At 36.5% G+C, this 21,172-nt stretch overlaps 1 protein-coding gene across 1 annotated transcript in view; it reads right to left on the reverse strand.

Moving 5' to 3' along the window:
* Window positions 1–21,172, reverse strand: part of LOC103176052 (serine-rich adhesin for platelets-like) — a 40,086-nt gene that overhangs the window by 7,197 nt on the left and 11,717 nt on the right. The window contains exons 25-60 of the mRNA XM_042339236.1: window positions 20,858–20,965; window positions 20,271–20,375; window positions 19,827–19,907; window positions 19,464–19,568; window positions 18,943–19,047; window positions 18,475–18,582; window positions 18,108–18,212; window positions 17,588–17,692; window positions 17,118–17,225; window positions 16,231–16,335; window positions 15,761–15,868; window positions 15,394–15,498; window positions 14,809–14,913; window positions 14,339–14,446; window positions 13,972–14,076; window positions 13,385–13,489; window positions 12,915–13,022; window positions 12,549–12,653; window positions 12,028–12,135; window positions 11,558–11,665; window positions 11,191–11,295; window positions 10,604–10,708; window positions 10,134–10,241; window positions 9,768–9,872; window positions 9,246–9,353; window positions 8,776–8,883; window positions 8,409–8,513; window positions 7,822–7,926; window positions 7,352–7,459; window positions 6,445–6,555; window positions 5,616–5,723; window positions 5,004–5,159; window positions 4,486–4,737; window positions 3,265–3,540; window positions 2,568–2,705; window positions 1,455–1,583 (exon numbers count right to left, since the gene is read on the reverse strand). Coding sequence (XP_042195170.1) covers window positions 1,455–1,583; window positions 2,568–2,705; window positions 3,265–3,540; window positions 4,486–4,737; window positions 5,004–5,159; window positions 5,616–5,723; window positions 6,445–6,555; window positions 7,352–7,459; window positions 7,822–7,926; window positions 8,409–8,513; window positions 8,776–8,883; window positions 9,246–9,353; window positions 9,768–9,872; window positions 10,134–10,241; window positions 10,604–10,708; window positions 11,191–11,295; window positions 11,558–11,665; window positions 12,028–12,135; window positions 12,549–12,653; window positions 12,915–13,022; window positions 13,385–13,489; window positions 13,972–14,076; window positions 14,339–14,446; window positions 14,809–14,913; window positions 15,394–15,498; window positions 15,761–15,868; window positions 16,231–16,335; window positions 17,118–17,225; window positions 17,588–17,692; window positions 18,108–18,212; window positions 18,475–18,582; window positions 18,943–19,047; window positions 19,464–19,568; window positions 19,827–19,907; window positions 20,271–20,375; window positions 20,858–20,965 — 4,227 coding nt within the window. The remainder of the gene's footprint in view (window positions 1–1,454; window positions 1,584–2,567; window positions 2,706–3,264; window positions 3,541–4,485; window positions 4,738–5,003; window positions 5,160–5,615; window positions 5,724–6,444; window positions 6,556–7,351; window positions 7,460–7,821; window positions 7,927–8,408; window positions 8,514–8,775; window positions 8,884–9,245; window positions 9,354–9,767; window positions 9,873–10,133; window positions 10,242–10,603; window positions 10,709–11,190; window positions 11,296–11,557; window positions 11,666–12,027; window positions 12,136–12,548; window positions 12,654–12,914; window positions 13,023–13,384; window positions 13,490–13,971; window positions 14,077–14,338; window positions 14,447–14,808; window positions 14,914–15,393; window positions 15,499–15,760; window positions 15,869–16,230; window positions 16,336–17,117; window positions 17,226–17,587; window positions 17,693–18,107; window positions 18,213–18,474; window positions 18,583–18,942; window positions 19,048–19,463; window positions 19,569–19,826; window positions 19,908–20,270; window positions 20,376–20,857; window positions 20,966–21,172) is intronic.

Raw genomic sequence — 21,172 nt, forward strand, 5'->3', positions numbered from 1 at the left:
ACTGCTCTACATAGCTGACCAAGCATCTGAGCTGGGGGTGTGGGATGGGGGGTAGAGTTGAAGAGAGTGGTGAGTGGAAACATGACGGAAAAAAGGCTTAAATAAGCTTTAAAGGTGGGAAGGAAGGAGGCGAATCAGTATATCAGCCTTTTAATACATCAGTGATATTCTTGCATCATAATGCAAAACTTGAGTATCACTGACTGACTGGGTCTCAGAACTATCAATAATGGAGCCTATTCAGCTTTGTTTAAATTATTCCAATCTTTATATATCAGGAGCGCGTGCAGTAAAAATTGACAAAATCCATTTTTCTGTACATTCCTCCTCCCCCTCCTGCTTTTCTACGTCTATGCCACATTACACTCTTATCTCATGTGCATCACTGCTAAAACCCTCTATTATGCCTTTGTCACCTCCAGACTCAACTTTTTAATTGCCCTCCTTGCTGGCCTCCGCAGTCCACAAGCTCCAGCTCATCCAGAGCTGAACTGCCCACATCCTTACCCATACCCTGTTCTTGCTAGTTCCCCTGGCTCCCCATCCACCAGCGACTTGATTAACTTTAACGTTCTCACTCTCACCTACAAATCCTGCCATACCCTTGCACCTCCCTACCTCCATGATGTACTCCATGCTCACGCTTCTGCTCTTCCCTCCGCTCAACATATTTAGACTGTTGGATGTTTTCTGCCCCACCATCAGTGGCCTAGCCTTCAACAACTATGTTGCCCACCCCCTCCACCTCCCACCCCAGAACTCTTTCCCTCAACCATTGGGTGCAATCTCCTCTTTCTTTAAAAGACACCTAAAAATCTACCTCTTTGACTGTGCCTATGGTCACCTCTCTCCTCCCCTTACCGCCTGCAAGGTATTTGGCAGCATTTCAAAGTGCTCCAGGTCATTTCTCTACGTGAACTTGTTATATTGAGTTCAAAGTGTCTGACAGAAGTCTGGATATCTATTGCATATGCCATTTACTACATTCAAAGTGGCCAATACATATCAAACTACAACAGAAAGTATGTTATTGATGGAACTGTACTCCTTTTTGAGGTCATGGTCAAGAGAATAACAGTCATTTTTAAATTCCTGCCACAAGACATTTAGTTGGAAGTTGTTTAACTTATGAACATTTGGCAAGCAAATGTGCGGTGCTTAAATAGTTACTGGGAACAGGAGAGGATACTGCTTTAACTTGTGTGTTGGTCTCTCGGAGAAATATTCTGTCTAATTTCCTGGTTCCAATGTATCCAAATATGAAAATAAAACTTAGATAGTTCTTAAGGGCAATTTGAACCTTTAGTTTATCAAAATATTTGATTATCTTTACAAAACTCTGCAAATCCACAACAAGTCAATCACCATCCAAACAAGAAAGACAGGTCAATGTTTTGGATGTATCTCCCACTTTTGTAAATTGCTTGCGGTTTTCTAATTGAATTTTGACTTACCATTGCAACTTCTTTTGTCCCCTTCATCCAACACATAACCTGAACGACATGAACATTTATAGCTTCCCAAAGTATTTTGACAAAGCTGGGTACACATATTCAGGTCATGGGAATTGCATTCATTGACATCTGTATAAAAAATGAGATATACTGATGACATAGGCAAGATTACATTTCTATTCAGATATCCCGTACGGTAATAGACAATAAACGAGAAAATCTTTCAGTCACACATATGTGGAATATAAATTAACATCAAGGAAAAGGCAAAAAGCCAACAGTGACTGAAATGTGTTGATTATATTTAAATCATTGTGATATGCGAGATTCTGACTCAAGTCAAGTAGTCGGGTTTTGCTGCAATGAATATAAAAGAGGATCATGATTTAGCTCTGTTCTACTGTGTTCCAATAGACTGTTTTTCTTGTCAAAATAATGACAAAGGTTAAGGGCGATCCAATGTGGTACTTCGCCATACAGACCGATAATGTGATCATTATCCTGTCACCTCTGTTGGGAAGTGGATGTACGTGAATATTCTGTGACAGAATAAATAATCTGGTGGCAATTGCATGAGGTTTACAAAAGGCTATCAGCAACTGTGGAACCAAATGACAGCAATGATCAGTATCTTTGGAAGCGGAAGGGACAATATTCGAGAAATACTGTTTGACATATGTATTGATTTTTCATGCTGTATTATGAAGGTTTTAATATTTGTTTTTTTCTGTGAAGGTTAAGCTTTAATGCAACTAAAATTAAATGGGGTCTCTTATGTCCACCGTTTACATATATTTGCAAATATTCGTTTGATGTTATTCGCAAATAACATCAAACATACAAATATCATCCATGTAGTAATACCTTACCTTCACAGACTGTAAGTAAGTTATTTTGATTGAATCCTTTCTTACACAGACATTCTGCCTGTTCATTATCAACAAAACAGTTTCCGTTCGTGCATTGGAGTGTACAAACGTCAATGGCTATAACGATAACAATAGAATATATCATTAAAAGCTTCTTATCATTCCATTCCCCTACAAGACCAACATTTTTGACAATTAGAATCTTTAATGAGAAAAATATTACTTGTTGCTGCTTTCCTCTTACCTTGGCAAGTCATTTTATCTGATTTTAATTCAAATCCAAAGTTACAATTGCATTCATAGCCTTGGATGTCTTCAAACTTATTTCGTTCAATACAGTTCTGGTCACAGCCATTGTTTCCATTGCTACATTCATCTGAATCTATAAATTAAACAATATATATTGCACTTATTTACATACTTTATCTGATCTACCATTTGCCTTATCAATGTAAAACAAAATCTGTTTAAATAATAATAATAATCCTTGCATTTGATATAGCGTTTTTCTCATCTTCTCGACATCTCAAAGAGCTTCACAGAATAGACTGTAAAGTGAATTGACCGCAAACAGTCGTGGATTGAAAATGACCAATTTATTATTGTTTTGTTTTGGAAGGATTATTATTATGCGTGTGGAGTAAGGAAACTTGCCCAAGGTTTAGAGGTGGGGGAGGGCCCTGTAAGCTGGACACTTCATTATAACATGCTCTTCATCCCACCCCTGCCCCCCCATCCCTGCTGGTTTGGATAGTCCCACAGTGTTGTGAAATATGTTAAAACTAGAAAAACCTCTCCTTCTGAGTTCCTTGCTCACCACAGACCAGTTGAGAGTAAAGAAACATTGGAGGGCATCATAAGATGAAGTTCAGTAAATTAGAAATTCATGGGCAAAGGTTAGTCGATGGTTTCAATTAAAAATAATTTGTATTTTAAGTTACCTGTACTCTGCACTACTGACACTCCTTTGTTGGTTTTGTTCCCTGTTGTCACAGTTATGATTGTGATTGTGTAATTACGACCAGGTTTTAAATTTGAAAAGTTTGCAATTAAATATTCAGTCGACTGAACAACAATGTTTTGTTCTTTCTCCAACAGCGATGTCAATCTGGCATTATATGATAACAAAGTTCCTCCTGCTGCTTCCCAGGTGACTGCCAGAGAGGTGTTCCGAATTCCAGTAGGTGGAAATGTGATATTACTTACAAATGCTGGGACTAGATCAAGCAAAGACATTCATATATTAAATTCTAACACATGACAATACTTTCATTTCTGAACTGGAATAACCGCACGTCATTAATTCATCTGTTTCAAACCTCGTCATCAGGATACAATGCTGTAAATTTTTAAACCTACCATAAAACATAAACAGCTGAATAAAAACAATAATTTTCACTTAAATAATGCCTTTCTTCTCTCATGTAGAAGAACAACTCAAAGCGCATTAAAGAGACAGTGCAGATCAGGGTAGATGAGTGGGGTAAGCAGGACATGGCAGTCAAAGTGACTGTTTTTCTCCAGGATTTGAAAGCAAAAAGGGAGAGAGGCATTTGAGATTTAGGGAACGTGTTCCAGGGAGTATGATCAAAGTGGCTGAAAGCTCATCCATTGATTGTGGGATGACGGGTGGGCAACATGAAGAAGTAACCATCAACCATTTTATTCTTTATTCCTTTGAGGTTTCTTCTCCTGTTCCTCCAGAATTCTAATCTGCTCTACATGTACTCTTCATCTTACCTATTTCCCCATAGTGCTGAAATGAAGCTTCCACAAGCTCAACCTTTCCAAGGACCCTTGTGGAATTCTTTAACTCCCTTTGTCTTCTATAACTCCTATAATCTACAAACCATTAAACTCAAGCTTGGCATCATCATTCTCTCCCATACTTCACAATGTTCCTGAAGTTCGCAATTTACCAATGTTTCTCAATTAAAAGCTACAATAGATACACAGAATAAGATGATGTATATTCGATCGAAATAAAATGATGGACAATAGATCCAATTCCAGATTTCTATAATACTTAATAAATTTGATACAATTTAAGCATAAAGACCTGCTGGAAATATTATTTGATGGGTCGAGTTTATTTCTTTATTTAACGATTAGGTCCAGAATTCCAAGAAGAGTTCAACAGGAAAAACAGTTCAGGACTTTACCTGTAGTCACATTCAAGGATCGATTTAGAATTGTATTGAATTTTGTAATGAACAGAACATCAACGGTGTAGGTTTGACCTGGACTCAGTTCAGAAAATATGCAGGTATTTTTAGTAAAGTTAAATGTACAGTCGTTGTGGATCTCTCCATCAATTTTGACTTTGTACACTCCACATGATTCATAGATCTCATCAGACCACTTCAAGGTGAAACTTTTGTTTTGGATGTCTTCTTCTGAAATGTCTCCAAGATCTAAAGTAACATTTAACAGAGTCAATAATGATGACAGACAGGAGAAGTTAAGAAAATTACTTCAAATGGTTTGACGTAAATAAATCCTGCCATAAAACAATAAATTAACAATACATCCTGCAATAATTCAACAAGAATTCAGTAATAGACATATATACCCCATATTAAATGAGGAAATCAACCATATACCCTATCGTACATTAACATATAATCTTCAACAACAGTAATATAATCCTACAATTGAACAGTTATATATTGCACAATACCTTGTTGAGTGACAGAGTAACAGATGCCATGGGTTGTTACTGAGCTGCTTGGTGACAAATGTGTAATGTATGGAGTGGATGTTCCAATGGTTGAGGATATGACACTGAATTGTGTTGGAAGTGTTGTCACCGTGAAAAACGTTGTCTTTTGTGTACCTGCAGAGGAGAAATAACACACAATGTATCTACCTTTCTTCTTGGAATAGCTATTAGGAAGCAGATATTTAAATTGGTGTATCCAAACCTCTTGAATTTGTTGTTCCTTTTGCCTTATTTGATCCAATTGGCATCACCGCTGCAAAGGTCATGTACAGGAGTAGACCATTCACCCTGTCAAACCTGCTCCACCATTTTGTTACATTTATTGTTTACCTGCAACTTAATACTATTTTCCCCTACTATTTTCACCATATTGCTTGATACTTTTCCATAATATTTGTCAAAACAAAATAAATGTTAATTTCTTAATTCAAACATGAATAACTTGCATCTGCATTTAAAGGATTCACTTCATTATTTTGGGGAATATCAATCCATCTGTACTTTTAAGAAATGGATTTGTACTTCCAGTTAAATTATGAAGGATGATAAATACCTTGGCATCTTTCATACCTGTTGTTTCAGCTATTGATTTTGTGGTTGCTGAGGAAGGTCTCAGTGTTGTAGATGATTTTGTCGATGTGCTTGATCCTGATGTTCTGGTTGATGTAATTATTGCTGCTAATTTCGTGAAACATTCAGAAATATTGGTAAAATACAAAATAATCTCACACATTCTTCAATATCAAATGCAAGGATTACTATAAGTAACGTAAAATGGAAAAGCTGACCTAAATGTGGACAACACAAATAAATTGTGCATTTATTGTTTTACAATTTTAATTTCACTAAACTTTACATCAACTCCCGATTCTGATTATTGTGCTATTTTCAAATGAAGAATAACATTTTTGTATTTGTATTTTTTGTGAAGATATTCTAAATTATGACGTTTGACAAATAACATGTCAGTTCAGTTGTTGAAGAGGAAATGATCACAGTTGTAGATAGTTTTGTTGATGTACTTGAATCAGATATTATATTTGTAAACGTGTTGGCACCAAATTGAAAAATATTTAGAAATGCTAGTTTAAAGTACGAAAACCTCTTGCACATTCCACCATATAAAATCTAAAAAAGCTAATATTAGGATCTACAAATGTTTATCTCCCAAATTAAAATATAGATTTCTTGCTAAAAGTGCTATTATCAAATTTAGAATTTTAAATAACAGATTCATTGTTTAAATCAAACATCCCAAACAAGAATAGTGAATTAATAAGTAGAATTATTTCAATTTGGATTTGTTGTGTTATTGAGAACATGTTAATTATTATCATTTGGGTGTAGTCGCACTCAGTCGTACATTGCCGTACGAGCCTTAAGTTAGTGATGTTGATACCTGTTGTTTTGCTGGTTGAGGAAGAAATTGTTGTAGAAGAGATTGCAGCTGAGGAGGGCTGTATGTTTGTGGTTTTTGCAGATGTTCCAGTTGATATTGAGTCATTAGGGGCTGCAAAGTCAATTCAGAAATGCTATTCGTAAAAGCAAGTGGTCTTATTGTTTAAAATACTGTATCCTCAATTTATACCACAACAAAAACTGCTGCTTGCATTTATGTATTCATCCTTCAGGTTGGATAATTATTTCGGAGGACTATACAAAGGAGCTGGATGCCGATCAAGGGAGAGGAGTGGGGGTTGATCAAAGAGGTAGGACTTAAAAACAGATAGAGCAGGGGATGTGACAGTGGGTCAGAGGAAGGGAGTTTCAGAGGCTTGGGAAGTGCCAAGTAAAAAACGATGTGTATTAAGGTGGTGTGGATAAGAATAACAACTTGCACTTATATAGCGGCCCTCACGCAGCTTAGTGTCTCAGAGCGCTTGACAGTGCCGGAGCATGACACCGAGCTGGGGGAGGGGGGATGTGATCATAGGCACGGTTGGATAAGAAGTAAGCAGGTCGGAGAGGTAGGGAGGGGCCAGGACATGAAGGGATTTGAAAACGAGTGTGAGGATCTTGAAATCGATCCATTTGGTGATAGGGAGCCAGTGGAACCTGGCTAGAACTGGTGTGATGGGGGTATGGAGTTTAGTACCGGGGAGTATGCAGGCAGTGGAGTTTTGGATCAGCCGGATTTTGCGCATGGTGCAGCTGGGGAGGAGGGATTTGAATATTCAAGGCAGGAGGTGACGAATGCATTGACGAGTGTTTTGGCTACATCTGGGGCAAGGTATGGTCAGAGGTGGGCAATGTGGCAGAGGTGATCACCCAATCCCCCTGGTACGACAAGTTTATAGTGTTGATACCTATCGCTTCACTGGTTGACAAAGCAACTGTCGTAGAAGAGATTGCAATTGTTGATGGTTCTACTGTACTTGCTTCAGATGTTCCAGTCAATGCTGAGTCACTTAATGCTGTAAAGATAATTCATAATGCAATTCAGAAAAATGTGTGCTCTTATTTACTCGAATACTGTTATTGTGAACGTCTAATGTTCATGCGAGTTCAGGGAAATTATGACGTTTGCCAAATGCGTAGGCATTCACCAAACATGATGTTTCAGCTGTTGCTGCAGATGAAGAGATCGCATTTGTAGATGTTTGGGCTAATGTGCCGGATTCCAAAAATTGACCTTCTACTGAATTGGCAACTAATATTGGGAAATACTGTATCTAGAAATATCAGTGAAATGAGAGAAGCACTTAGACATTCTCTCATATTTAAAACAGTATATGAGCATGAAGCCATGAAATCGTCAAGTGAAAACTGTTGATACCTGTTGTTTCCCTGGTGGATGATGAAATTGTCGGGGTAGAGATTACAATTGTAGATGGTACTGTGCTTGCTTCAGATATTTCAGTTGATGTTGTGTCAGATTCTGCTGCAGAGATGTTTCAGAAAAAGATGTGCTCTTATTCACTCTAATACTATATTCTAAAAGATTACTGTTCAAGTAAATTGTGATGTTTTGCAAATATGTTGGCATTCAACATACATTATGTTTCAGCTGATGCTGCAGATGAAATGGTCACATTTGTAGGTGTGTGTGCTGGTGTATGTTTGCCAATTACACTGTATTCTGTGAAGCGCTTTCAGACATCTCGATGACGTGATAAGCCACTATATGAAATTTAAGGATTATTATTAATGTGTCAGTTTCCAATATTTCACTAGTTACAGATGTGGCAACTAATATTCGGAAATATTGTATTTAGAAATATGAGTGAACCGAGAGAAACTCTTATACATTCCCTCACGTGTAGAACAAAATGAGCATGAAGCCACTAATCTAAAATAAGCAAATGTGGGACTGCAAAGGCCATGCCTCTCAAATTGAAATCATCAAGTTAAAAGTGTTGATACCTGTTGTTTCCCTGGTGGAAGATGAAATTGTTGTGGAAGTGATTGCAATTGTAGATGGTGCTATTGTACTTGCTTCAGTTATTTTGGTTGATGTTGAGTCAGATTCTGCCACAAAGTAAATAGAGAAATGTCACTCAGAAAGCAACGTACTAACAGTTGCTGTACTGAGTTGACGACTTTTACACATCATTGGAGATCAGTTAAATTATGATGTGATAGAAGTATCAGAAAAATAACGAAAGCACTTACACGTTAAAACAAATGAACGAAAAATGAAGTTGAAGGAATTAATGTAAAAAGGAAAATATTCGGGGGCATAAAAGCCCCATCTTACAAATGAAAACTATCAAGTTTATAGTGTTGATACCTGTCACTTCACTGGTTGACAAAGCAATTGTCGTAGAAGAGATTGCAATTGTAGATGGTTCCAGTGTGCTTGCTTCAGTTGTTCCAGTCAATGCTGAGTCACTTACTACTGCAAAGATAATTCATAATGTGATTCAGATAAACATGTGCTCTTATTTTCTCCAATACTGTTATTGTGAAAGTCTGATGTTCATGCAAATTAAAGGAAATTATGACGTTTGGCAAATGCGTAGGCATTCACCAAACATGATGTTTCAGCTGTTGCTGCAGCTGAAGAGATCGCATTTGTAGATGTTTGGGCTTATGTGCCGGATTCCAAAATTTGACTTTCTACTGAATTGGCATCTAATATTGGGAAATACTGTCTCTAGAAATATCAGTGAAATGAGAGAAGCACTTAGACATTCCCTCATATTTAAAACAGTATACGAGCATGAAGCCATGAAATCGTCAAGTGAAAACTGTTGATACCTGTTGTTTCCCTGGTGGATGATGAAATTGTTGGGGTAGAGATTGCAATTGTAGATGGTTCGACTGTGCTTACTTCAGATATTTCAGTTGATGTTGTGTCAGATTTTGCTGCAAAGATGTTTCAGAAAAAGATGTAATCTTATGCACTCTAATACTGTATTCTAAAAGATTACTGTTCAAGTAAATTATGATGTTTGGCAAATATGTTGGCATTCAACATACATGATGTTTCAGCTGTGTCTGTAGATGAAGTGATCACATTTGTAGATGTGTGTGCTGGTGTATGTTTGCCAATTACAGTATATTCTCTGAAGTGCTTTGAGACATCCGGAAGACGTGATAAGTCACTATATGAAAATCAAGGATTATTTTTCACGTGACAGATTCTGAAATTTCACTTTGGAAGATGTGACAGCTAACACTGGGAAATATTGTATTTGGAAATACGAGTGAAGTGAGAAAACTCTTATACATTCACTCATATATGGAAAAAAATGAGCATCAAGTTAATAGTGTTGATACCTGTTGTTTCCCTGGTGAAAGATGAAATTGTTGTGGAAGTGATTGCAATCGTAGGTGTTTGTGCTGTAGTTGCTTCAGTTATTTTGGTTGATGTTGAGTCAGATTCTGTCACAAAGTTAATTGAGTAATGTCACTCAGAAAGCAAGGTACTAAAAGTTGCTGTACTGAGTTGCCAACTTTTACACATCATTGGAGATCAGTTAAATTATGATGTGATAGAAGTATCAGAAAGATAACGAAGCACTTACACGTTAAAACAAATGAGCGAAAAATGAAGTTGAAGGGATTAATCTAAAAAGGAAAATATTCGGGAGCCTAAAAGCCCCGTCTCCCAAATGAAAACTATTAAGTTTATAGTGTTGATACCTGTCGCTTCACTGGTTGACAAAGCAATTGTCGTAGAAGAGATTGCAATTGTAGATGGTTCCACTGTACTTGCTTCAATTGTTCCAGTCAATGCTGAGTCACTTACTGCTGCAAAGATAATTCATAATGTGATTCAGATAAACATGTGCTCTTATTTTCTCCAATACTGTTATTGTGAAAGTCTAATGTTCATGCGAATTAAAGGAAATTATGACGTTTGGCAAACACGAAGGCATTCACCAAACATGATGTTTCAGCTGTTGCTGCAGATGAAGAGATCGCATTTGTAGATGTTTGGGCTAATGTGCCGGATTCCAAAATTTCACTTACTACTGAATTGGCAACTAATATTGGGAAATACTGTATCTAGAAATATCAGTGAAATGAGAGAAGCACTTAGACATTCCCTCATATTGAAAACAGTATATGAGCATGAAGCCATGAAATCGTCAAGTGAAAACTGTTGATACCTGTTGTTTCCCTGGTGGATGATGAAATTGTCGGGGTAGAGATTGCAATTGTAGATGGTACTGTGCTTGCTTCAGATATTTCAGTTGATGTTGTGTCAGATTCTGCTGCAGAGATGTTTCAGAAAAAGATGTGCTCTTATTCACTCTAATACTATATTCTAAAAGATTACTGTTCAAGTAAATTGTGATGTTTTGCAAATATGTTGGCATTCAACATACATTATGTTTCAGCTGATGCTGCAGATGAAATGGTCACATTTGTAGGTGTGTGTGCTGGTGTATGTTTGCCAATTACACTGTATTCTGTGAAGCGCTTTCAGACATCTCGATGACGTGATAAGCCACTATATGAAATTTAAGGATTATTATTAATGTGTCAGTTTCCAATATTTCACTAGTTACAGATGTGGCAACTAATATTCGGAAATATTGTATTTAGAAATATGAGTGAACCGAGAGAAACTCTTATACATTCCCTCACGTGTCGAACAAAATGAGCATGAAGCCACTAATCTAAAATAAGCAAATGTGGGACTGCAAAGGCCATGCCTCTCAAATTGAAATCATCAAGTTAAAAGTGTTGATACCTGTTGTTTCCCTGGTGGAAGATGAAATTGTTGTGGAAGTGATTGCAATTGTAGATGGTGCTATTGTACTTGCTTCAGTTATTTTGGTTGATGTTGAGTCAGATTCTGCCACAAAGTAAATAGAGAAATGTCACTCAGAAAGCAACGTACTAATAGTTGCTGTACTGAGTTGACGACTTTTACACATCATTGGAGATCAGTTAAATTATGATGTGATAGAAGTATCAGAAAAATAACGAAAGCACTTACACGTTAAAACAAATGAACGAAAAATGAAGTTGAAGGAATTAATGTAAAAAGGAAAATATTCGGGGGCATAAAAGCCCCATCTTACAAATGAAAACTATCAAGTTTATAGTGTTGATACCTGTCACTTCACTGGTTGACAAAGCAATTGTCGTAGAAGAGATTGCAATTGTAGATGGTTCCACTGTGCTTGCTTCAGTTGTTCCAGTCAATGCTGAGTCACTTACTACTGCAAAGATAATTCATAATGTGATTCAGATAAACATGTGCTCTTATTTTCTCCAATACTGTTATTGTGAAAGTCTGATGTTCATGCAAATTAAAGGAAATTATGACGTTTGGCAAATGCGAAGGCATTCACCAAACATGATGTTTCAGCTGTTGCTGCAGATGAAGAGATCGCATTTGTAGATGTTTGGGCTTATGTGCCGGATTCCAAAATTTGACTTTCTACTGAATTGGCATCTAATATTGGGAAATACTGTATCTAGAAATATCAGTGAAATGAGAGAAGCACTTAGACATTCCCTCATATTGAAAACAGTATATGAGCATGAAGCCATGAAATCGTCAAGTAAATAGTGTTGATACCTGTTGTTTCCCTGGTGGATGATGAAATTGTTGGGGTAGAGATTGCAATTGTAGATGGTTCGACTGTGCTTACTTCAGATATTTCAGTTGATGTTGTGTCAGATTTTGCTGCAGAGATGTTTCAGAAAAAGATGTAATCTTATGCACTCTAATACTGTATTCTAAAAGATTACTGTTCAAGTAAATTATGATGTTTGGCAAATATGTTGGCATTCAACATACATAATGTTTCAGCTGTGTCTGTAGATGAAGTGATCACATTTGTAGATGTGTGTGCTGGTGTATGTTTGCCAATTACAGTATATGCTCTGAAGTGCTTTGAGACATCCGGAAGACGTGATAAGTCACTGTATGAAAATCAAGGATTATTTTTCACGTGACAGATTCTGAAATTTCACTTTGGAAGATGTGACAGCTAACACTGGGAAATATTGTATTTGGAAATACGAGTGAAGTGAGAAACTCTTATACATTCACTCATATATGGNAAAAAATGAGCATCAAGTTAATAGTGTTGATACCTGTTGTTTCCCTGGTGAAAGATGAAATTGTTGTGGAAGTGATTGCAATCGTAGGTGTTTGTGCTGTAGTTGCTTCAGTTATTTTGGTTGATGTTGAGTCAGATTCTGTCACAAAGTTAATTGAGTAATGTCACTCAGAAAGCAAGGTACTAAAAGTTGCTGTACTGAGTTGCCAACTTTTACACATCATTGGAGATCAGTTAAATTATGATGTGATAGAAGTATCAGAAAGATAACGAAGCACTTACACGTTAAAACAAATGAGCGAAAAATGAAGTTGAAGGGATTAATCTAAAAAGGAAAATATTCGGGAGCCTAAAAGCCCCGTCTCCCAAATGAAAACTATTAAGTTTATAGTGTTGATACCTGTCGCTTCACTGGTTGACAAAGCAATTGTCGTAGAAGAGATTGCAATTGTAGATGGTTCCACTGTACTTGCTTCAATTGTTCCAGTCAATGCTGAGTCACTTACTGCTGCAAAGATAATTCATAATGTGATTCAGATAAACATGTGCTCTTATTTTCTCCAATACTGTTATTGTGAAAGTCTAATGTTCATGCGAATTAAAGGAAATTATGACGTTTGGCAAACACGAAGGCATTCACCAAACATGATGTTTCAGCTGTTGCTGCAGATGAAGAGATCGCATTTGTAGATGTTTGGGCTAATGTGCCGGATTCCAAAATTTCACTTACTACTGAATTGGCAACTAATATTGGGAAATACTGTATCTAGAAATATCAGTGAAATGAGAGAAGCACTTAGACATTCCCTCATATTTAAAACAGTATATGAGCATGAAGCCATGAAATCGTCAAGTGAAAACTGTTGATACCTGTTGTTTCCCTGGTGGATGATGAAATTGTCGGGGTAGAGATTGCAAGTGTAGATGGTACTGTGCTTGCTTCAGATATTTCAGTTGATGTTGTGTCAGATTCTGCTGCAGAGATGTTTCAGAAAAAGATGTGCTCTTATTCACTCTAATACTATATTCTAAAAGATTACTGTTCAAGTAAATTGTGATGTTTCGTAAATATGTTGGCATTCAACATACATTATGTTTCAGCTGATGCTGCAGATGAAATGGTCACATTTGTAGGTGTGTGTGCTGGTGTATGTTTGCCAATTACACTGTATTCTGTGAAGCGCTTTCAGACATCTCGATGACGTGATAAGCCACTATATGAAATTTAAGGATTATTATTAATGTGTCAGTTTCCAATATTTCACTAGTTACAGATGTGGCAACTAATATTCGGAAATATTGTATTTAGAAATATGAGTGAACCGAGAGAAACTCTTATACATTCCCTCACGTGTCGAACAAAATGAGCATGAAGCCACTAATCTAAAATAAGCAAATGTGGGACTGCAAAGGCCATGCCTCTCAAATTGAAATCATCAAGTTAAGAGTGTTGATACCTGTTGTTTCCCTGGTGGAAGATGAAATTGTTGTGGAAGTGATTGCAATTGTAGATGGTGCTATTGTACTTGCTTCAGTTATTTTGGTTGATGTTGAGTCAGATTCTGCCACAAAGTAAATTGAGAAATGTCACTCAGAAAGCAACGTACTAATAGTTGCTGTACTGAGTTGCCGACTTTTACACATCATTGGAGATCAGTTAAATTATGATGTGATAGAAGTATCAGAAAAATAACGAAAGCACTTACACGTTAAAACAAATGAACGAAAAATGAAGTTGAAGGAATTAATGTAAAAAGGAAAATATTCGGGGGCATAAAAGCCCCGTCTTACAAATGAAAACTATCAAGTTTATAGTGTTGATACCTGTCACTTCACTGGTTGACAAAGCAATTGTCGTAGAAGAGATTGCAATTGTAGATGGTTCCACTGTGCTTGCTTCAGTTGTTCCAGTCAATGCTGAGTCACTTACTACTGCAAAGATAATTCATAATGTGATTCAGATAAACATGTGCTCTTATTTTCTCCAATACTGTTATTGTGAAAGTCTGATGTTCATGCAAATTAAAGGAAATTATGACGTTTGGCAAATGCGAAGGCATTCACCAAACATGATGTTTCAGCTGTTGCTGCAGATGAAGAGATCGCATTTGTAGATGTTTGGGCTTATGTGCCGGATTCCAAAATTTGACTTTCTACTGAATTGGCATCTAATATTGGGAAATACTGTATCTAGAAATATCAGTGAAATGAGAGAAGCACTTAGACATTCCCTCATATTTAAAACAGTATATGAGCATGAAGCCATGAAATCGTCAAGTGAAAACTGTTGATACCTGTTGTTTCCCTGGTGGATGATGAAATTGTTGGGGTAGAGATTGCAATTGTCGATGGTACTGTGCTTGCGTCAGATATTTCAGTTGATGTTGCGTCAGATTCTGCTGCAGAGATGTTTCAGAAAAAGATGTGCTCTTATTCACTCTAATACTATATTCTAAAAGATTACTGTTCAAGTAAATTGTGATGTTTCGTAAATATGTTGGCATTCAACATACATTATGTTTCAGCTGATGCTGCAGATGAAATGGTAACATTTGTAGGTGTGTGTGCGGTGTATGTTTGCCAATTACACTGTATTCTGTGAAGCGCTTTCAGACATCTCGATGACGTGATAAGCCACTATATGAAATTTAAGGATTATTATTAATGTGTCAGTTTCCAATATTTCACTAGTTACAGATGTGGCAACTAATATTCGGAAATATTGTATTTAGAAATATGAGTGAACCGAGAGAAACTCTTATACATTCCCTCACGTGTCGAACAAAATGAGCATGAAGCCACTAATCTAAAATAAGCAAATGTGGGACTGCAAAGGCCATGCCTCTCAAATTGAAATCATCAAGTTAAAGTGTTGATACCTGTTGTTTCCCTGGTGGAAGATGAAATTGTTGTGGAAGTGATTGCAATTGTAGATGGTGCTATTGTACTTGCTTCAGTTATTTTGGTTGATGTTGAGTCAGATTCTGCCACAAAGTAAATTGAGAAATGTCACTCAGAAAGCAACGTACTAATAGTTGCTGTACTGAGTTGACGACTTTTACACATCATTGGAGATCAGTTAAATTATGATGTGATAGAAGTATCAGAAAAATAACGAAAGCACTTACACGTTAAAACAAATGAACGAAAAATGAAGTTGAAGGAATTAATGTAAAAAGGAAAATATTCGGGGGCATAAAAGCCCCATCTTACAAATGAAAACTATCAAGTTTATAGTGTTGATACCTGTCACTTCACTGGTTGACAAAGCAATTGTCGTAGAAGAGATTGCAATTGTAGATGGTTCCACTGTGCTTGCTTCAGTTGTTCCAGTCAATGCTGAGTCACTTACTACTGCAAAGATAATTCATAATGTGATTCAGATAAACATGTGCTCTTATTTTCTCCAATACTGTTATTGTGAAAGTCTGATGTTCATGCAAATTAAAGGAAATTATGACGTTTGGCAAATGCGAAGGCATTCACCAAACATGATGTTTCAGCTGTTGCTGCAGATGAAGAGATCGCATTTGTAGATGTTTGGGCTTATGTGCCGGATTCCAAAATTTGACTTTCTACTGAATTGGCATCTAATATTGGGAAATACTGTATCTAGAAATATCAGTGAAATGAGAGAAGCACTTAGACATTCCCTCATATTGAAAACAGTATATGAGCATGAAGCCATGAAATCGTCAAGTGAAAACTGTTGATACCTGTTGTTTCCCTGGTGGATGATGAAATTGTCGGGGTAGAGATTGCAAGTGTAGATGGAACTGTGCTTGCTTCAGATATTTCAGTTGATGTTGTGTCAGATTCTGCTGCAGAGATGTTTCAGAAAAAGATGTGCTCTTATTCACTCTAATACTATATTCTAAAAGATTACTGTTCAAGTAAATTGTGATGTTTGGCAAATATGTTGGCATTCAACATACATTATGTTTCAGCTGATGCTGCAGATGAAATGGTCACATTTGTAGGTGTGTGTGCTGGTGTATGTTTGCCAATTACACTGTATTCTGTGAAGCGCTTTCAGACATCCGATAGACGTGATAAGCTCACTATATGAAAATTAAGGATTATTTTTCACGTGACAGATTCTGAAATTTCACTTTGGAAGATGTGACAGCTAACACTGGGAAATATTGTATTTGGAAATACGAGTGAACCGAGAGAAACTCTTATACATTCCCTCATATATGGAAAAAAATGAGCATCAAGTTAATAGTGTTGATACCTGTTGTTTCCCTGGTGAAAGATGAAATTGTTGTGGAAGTGATTGCAATCGTAGATGTTTGTGCTGTAGTTGCTTCAGTTATTTTGGTTGATGTTGAGTCAGATTCTGTCACAAAGTTAATTGAGTAATGTCACTCAGAAAGCAAGGTACTAAAAGTTGCTGTACTGAGTTGCCAACTTTTACACATCATTGGAGATCAGTTAAATTATGATGTGATAGAAGTATCAGAAAAATAACGAAGCACTTACACGTTAAAACAAATGAGCGAAAAATGAAGTTGAAGGAATTAATCTAAAAAGGAAAATATTCGGGGGCCTAAAAGCCCCGTCTTCCAAATGAAAACTATCAAGTTTATAGTGTTGATACCTGTCGCTTCACTGGTTGACAAAGCAATTGTCGTAGAAGAGATTGCAATTGTAGATGGTTCCACTGTACTTGCTTCAATTGTTCCAGTCAATGCTGAGTCACTTACTACTGCAAAGATAATTCATAATGTGATTCAGATAAACATGTGCTCTTATTTTCTCCAATACTGTTATTGTGAAAGTCTGATGTTCATGCAAATTAAAGGAAATTATGACGTTTGGCAAACACGAAGGCATTCACCAAACATAATGTTTCAGCTGTTGCTGCAGATGAAGAGATCGCATTTGTAGATGTTTGGGCTAATGTGCCGGATTCCAAAATTTCACTTACTACTGAATTGGCAACTAATATTGGGAAATACTGTATCTAGAAATATCAGTGAAATGAGAGAAGCACTTAGACATTCCCTCATATTTAAAACAGTATATGAGCATGAAGCCATGAAATCGTCAAGTGAAAACTGTTGATACCTGTTGTTTCCCTGGTGGATGATGAAATTGTCGGGGTAGAGATTGCAATTGTAGATGGTACTGTGCTTGCTTCAGATATTTCAGTTGATGTTGTGTCAGATTCTGCTGCAGAGATGTTTCAGAAAAAGATGTGCTCTTATTCACTCTAATACTATATTCTAAAAGATTACTGTTCAAGTAAATTGTGATGTTTCGTAAATATGTTGGCATTCAACATACATTATGTTTCAGCTGATGCTGCAGATGAAATGGTCACATTTGTAGGTGTGTGTGCTGGTGTATGTTTGCCAATTACACTGTATTCTGTGAAGCGCTTTCAGACATCTCGATGACGTGATAAGCCACTATATGAAATTTAAGGATTATTATTAATGTGTCAGTTTCCAATATTTCACTAGTTACAGATGTGGCAACTAATATTCGGAAATATTGTATTTAGAAATATGAGTGAACCGAGAGAAACTCTTATACATTCCCTCACGTGTAGAACAAAATGAGCATCAAGTTAAAGTGTTGATACCTGTTGTTTCCCTGGTGGAAGATGAAATTGTTGTGGAAGTGATTGCAATTGTAGATGGTGCTATTGTACTTGCTTCAGTTATTTTGGTTGATGTTGAGTCAGATTCTGTCACAAAGTTAATTGAGTAATGTCACTCAGAAAGCAAGGTACTAAAAGTTGCTGTACTGAGTTGCCAACTTTTACACATCATTGGAGATCAGTTAAATTATGATGTGATAGAAGTATCAGAAAAATAACGAAAGCACTTACACGTTAAAACAAATGAACGAAAAATGAAGTTGAAGGAATTAATGTAAAAAGGAAAATATTCGGGGGCATAAAAGCCCCGTCTCCCAAATGAAAACTATTAAGTTTATAGTGTTGATACCTGTCGCTTCACTGGTTGACAAAGCAATTGTCGTAGAAGAGATTGCAATTGTAGATGGTTCCACTGTACTTGCTTCAGATGTTCCAGTCAATGCTGAGTCACTTACTACTGCAAAGATAATTCATAATGTGATTCAGATAAACATGTGCTCTTATTTTCTCCAATACTGTTATTGTGAAAGTCTGATGTTCATGCAAATTAAAGGAAATTATGACGTTTGGCAAATGCGAAGGCATTCACCAAACATGATGTTTCAGCTGTTGCTGCAGATGAAGAGATCGCATTTGTAGATGTTTGGGCTTATGTGCCGGATTCCAAAATTTGACTTCTACTGAATTGGCACTAATATTGGGAAATACTGTATCTAGAAATATCAGTGAAATGAGAGAAGCACTTAGACATTCCCTCATATTGAAAACAGTATATGAGCATGAAGCCATGAAATCGTCAAGTGAAAACTGTTGATACCTGTTGTTTCCCTGGTGGATGATGAAATTGTTGGGGTAGAGATTGCAATTGGAGATGGTACTGTGCTTGCTTCAGATATTTCAGTTGATGTTGTGTCAGATTCTGCTGCAGAGATGTTTCAGAAAAAGATGTGCTCTTATTCACTCTAATACTATATTCTAAAAGATTACTGTTCAAGTAAATTGTGATGTTTCGTAAATATGTTGGCATTCAACATACATTATGTTTCAGCTGATGCTGCAGATGAAATGGTCACATTTGTAGGTGTGTGTGCTGGTGTATGTTTGCCAATTACACTGTATTCTGTGAAGCGCTTTCAGACATCTCGATGACGTGATAAGCCACTATATGAAATTTAAGGATTATTATTAATGTGTCAGTTTCCAATATTTCACTAGTTACAGATGTGGCAACTAATATTCGGAAATATTGTATTTAGAAATATGAGTGAACCGAGAGAAACTCTTATACATTCCCTCACGTGTCGAACAAAATGAGCATCAAGTTAAGAGTGTTGATACCTGTTGTTTCCCTGGTGGAAGATGAAATTGTTGTGGAAGTGATTGCAATTGTAGATGGTGCTATTGTACTTGCTTCAGTTATTTTGGTTGATGTTGAGTCAGATTCTGCCACAAAGTAAATTGAGAAATGTCACTCAGAAAGCAACGTACTAATAGTTGCTGTACTGAGTTGCCAACTTTTACACATCACTGGAGATCAGTTAAATTATGATACGATAGAACTATCAGAAAAATAACGCGCTTACACATTAAAAAAAATGAGAGAAAAATGAAGTTGAAGGGATTCATTTGAAAAGGCAAATATTCTGGAGCAAAAAAATCATATCTCCCAAATGAAAACTGTGAAGTTTAAATTGTTGATACCTGTCGTAGAAGAGATTGCAATTGTAGATGGTTCCACTGTGCTTGCTTCAGTTGTTCCAGTCAATGCTGAGTCACTTACTGCTGCAAAGATAATTCATAATGTGATTCAGATAAACATGTGCTCTTATTTACTCCAATACTGTTATTGTGAAAGTCTAATGTTCATGCGAGTTCAGGGAAATTATAACGTTTGGCAAATGCGTAGGCATTCACCAAATATGATGTTTCAGCTGATGCTGCAGATGAAGAGATCACATTTGTAGATGTTTGGGCTAATGTGCCGGATTCCATAATTCCACTTACTGCTGAATTGGCATCTAATATTGGGAAATACTGTATCGAGAAATGTCAGTGAAATGAGAGAAGCACTTACAAAATTCTCTCAAATTTAAAACAGCATGTTTGTATGAAGCCATGAAATCTTCAAGTGAATAGTGTTAATACCTGTTTCCCTGGTGAATGATGAAATTGTCGGGGTAGAGATTGCAATTGTAGATGGTTCGACTGTGCTTACTTCAGATATTTCAGTTGATGTTGTGTCAGATTCTGCTGCAGAGATGTTTCAGAAAAAGATGTGCTCTTATTCACTCTAATACTGTATTCTAAATGATTACTGTTCAAGTAAATTATCATGTTTGGCAAATATGTTGGTATTCAACATACATAATGTTTCAGCTGATGCTGCAGATGAAATGGTCACATTTGTAGATGTGTGTGCTGGTGTATGTTTGCCAATTACACAAAATTCTGTGAAGCGCTTTGAGACATCTCGAAGACGTGATAAACCACTATATGAAATTTAAGAATTATTATTAATGTGCCGGATTCCAATATTTCACTAATTACAGATGTGGCAACTAATATTCGGAAATATTGTATTTATAAATATGAATGAACCGAGAGAAACTCTTATACATTCCCTCACATATAGAACAAAATGAGCATGAAGCCACTAATCTAAAATAAGCAAATGTGGGACTGCAAAGGCCATGTCTCTCAAATTGAAATCACCAAGTTAACAGTGTTGATACCTGTTGATTCCTTGGTGGAAGATGAAATTGTTGTGGACGTGATTGCAATTGTAGATGGTTCTATTGTTGTTGCTTCAGTTATTTCGGTTGATGTTGAGTCAGATTCTGCTGCAAAGATGATTAGAAAAAGATGTGCTCTTATTCACTCTAATACTGTATTGTGAATGTTTACTGTTCATCAGAGTTCAAGTAAATTATGATGTTTGGCAAATGTGTAGGTATTCAACATACGTTATGTTTCAGCTGTGCCTTTAGATGAAGTGATCACATTGGTAGATGTGTGTGCTCGTGTATATTTGTTAATTACAGTATATT

This window comes from Callorhinchus milii, unplaced genomic scaffold, assembly GCF_018977255.1.
Source record: "Callorhinchus milii isolate IMCB2004 unplaced genomic scaffold, IMCB_Cmil_1.0 Scaffold11, whole genome shotgun sequence".
In the NCBI taxonomy this organism is placed as follows: domain Eukaryota; kingdom Metazoa; phylum Chordata; class Chondrichthyes; order Chimaeriformes; family Callorhinchidae; genus Callorhinchus; species Callorhinchus milii.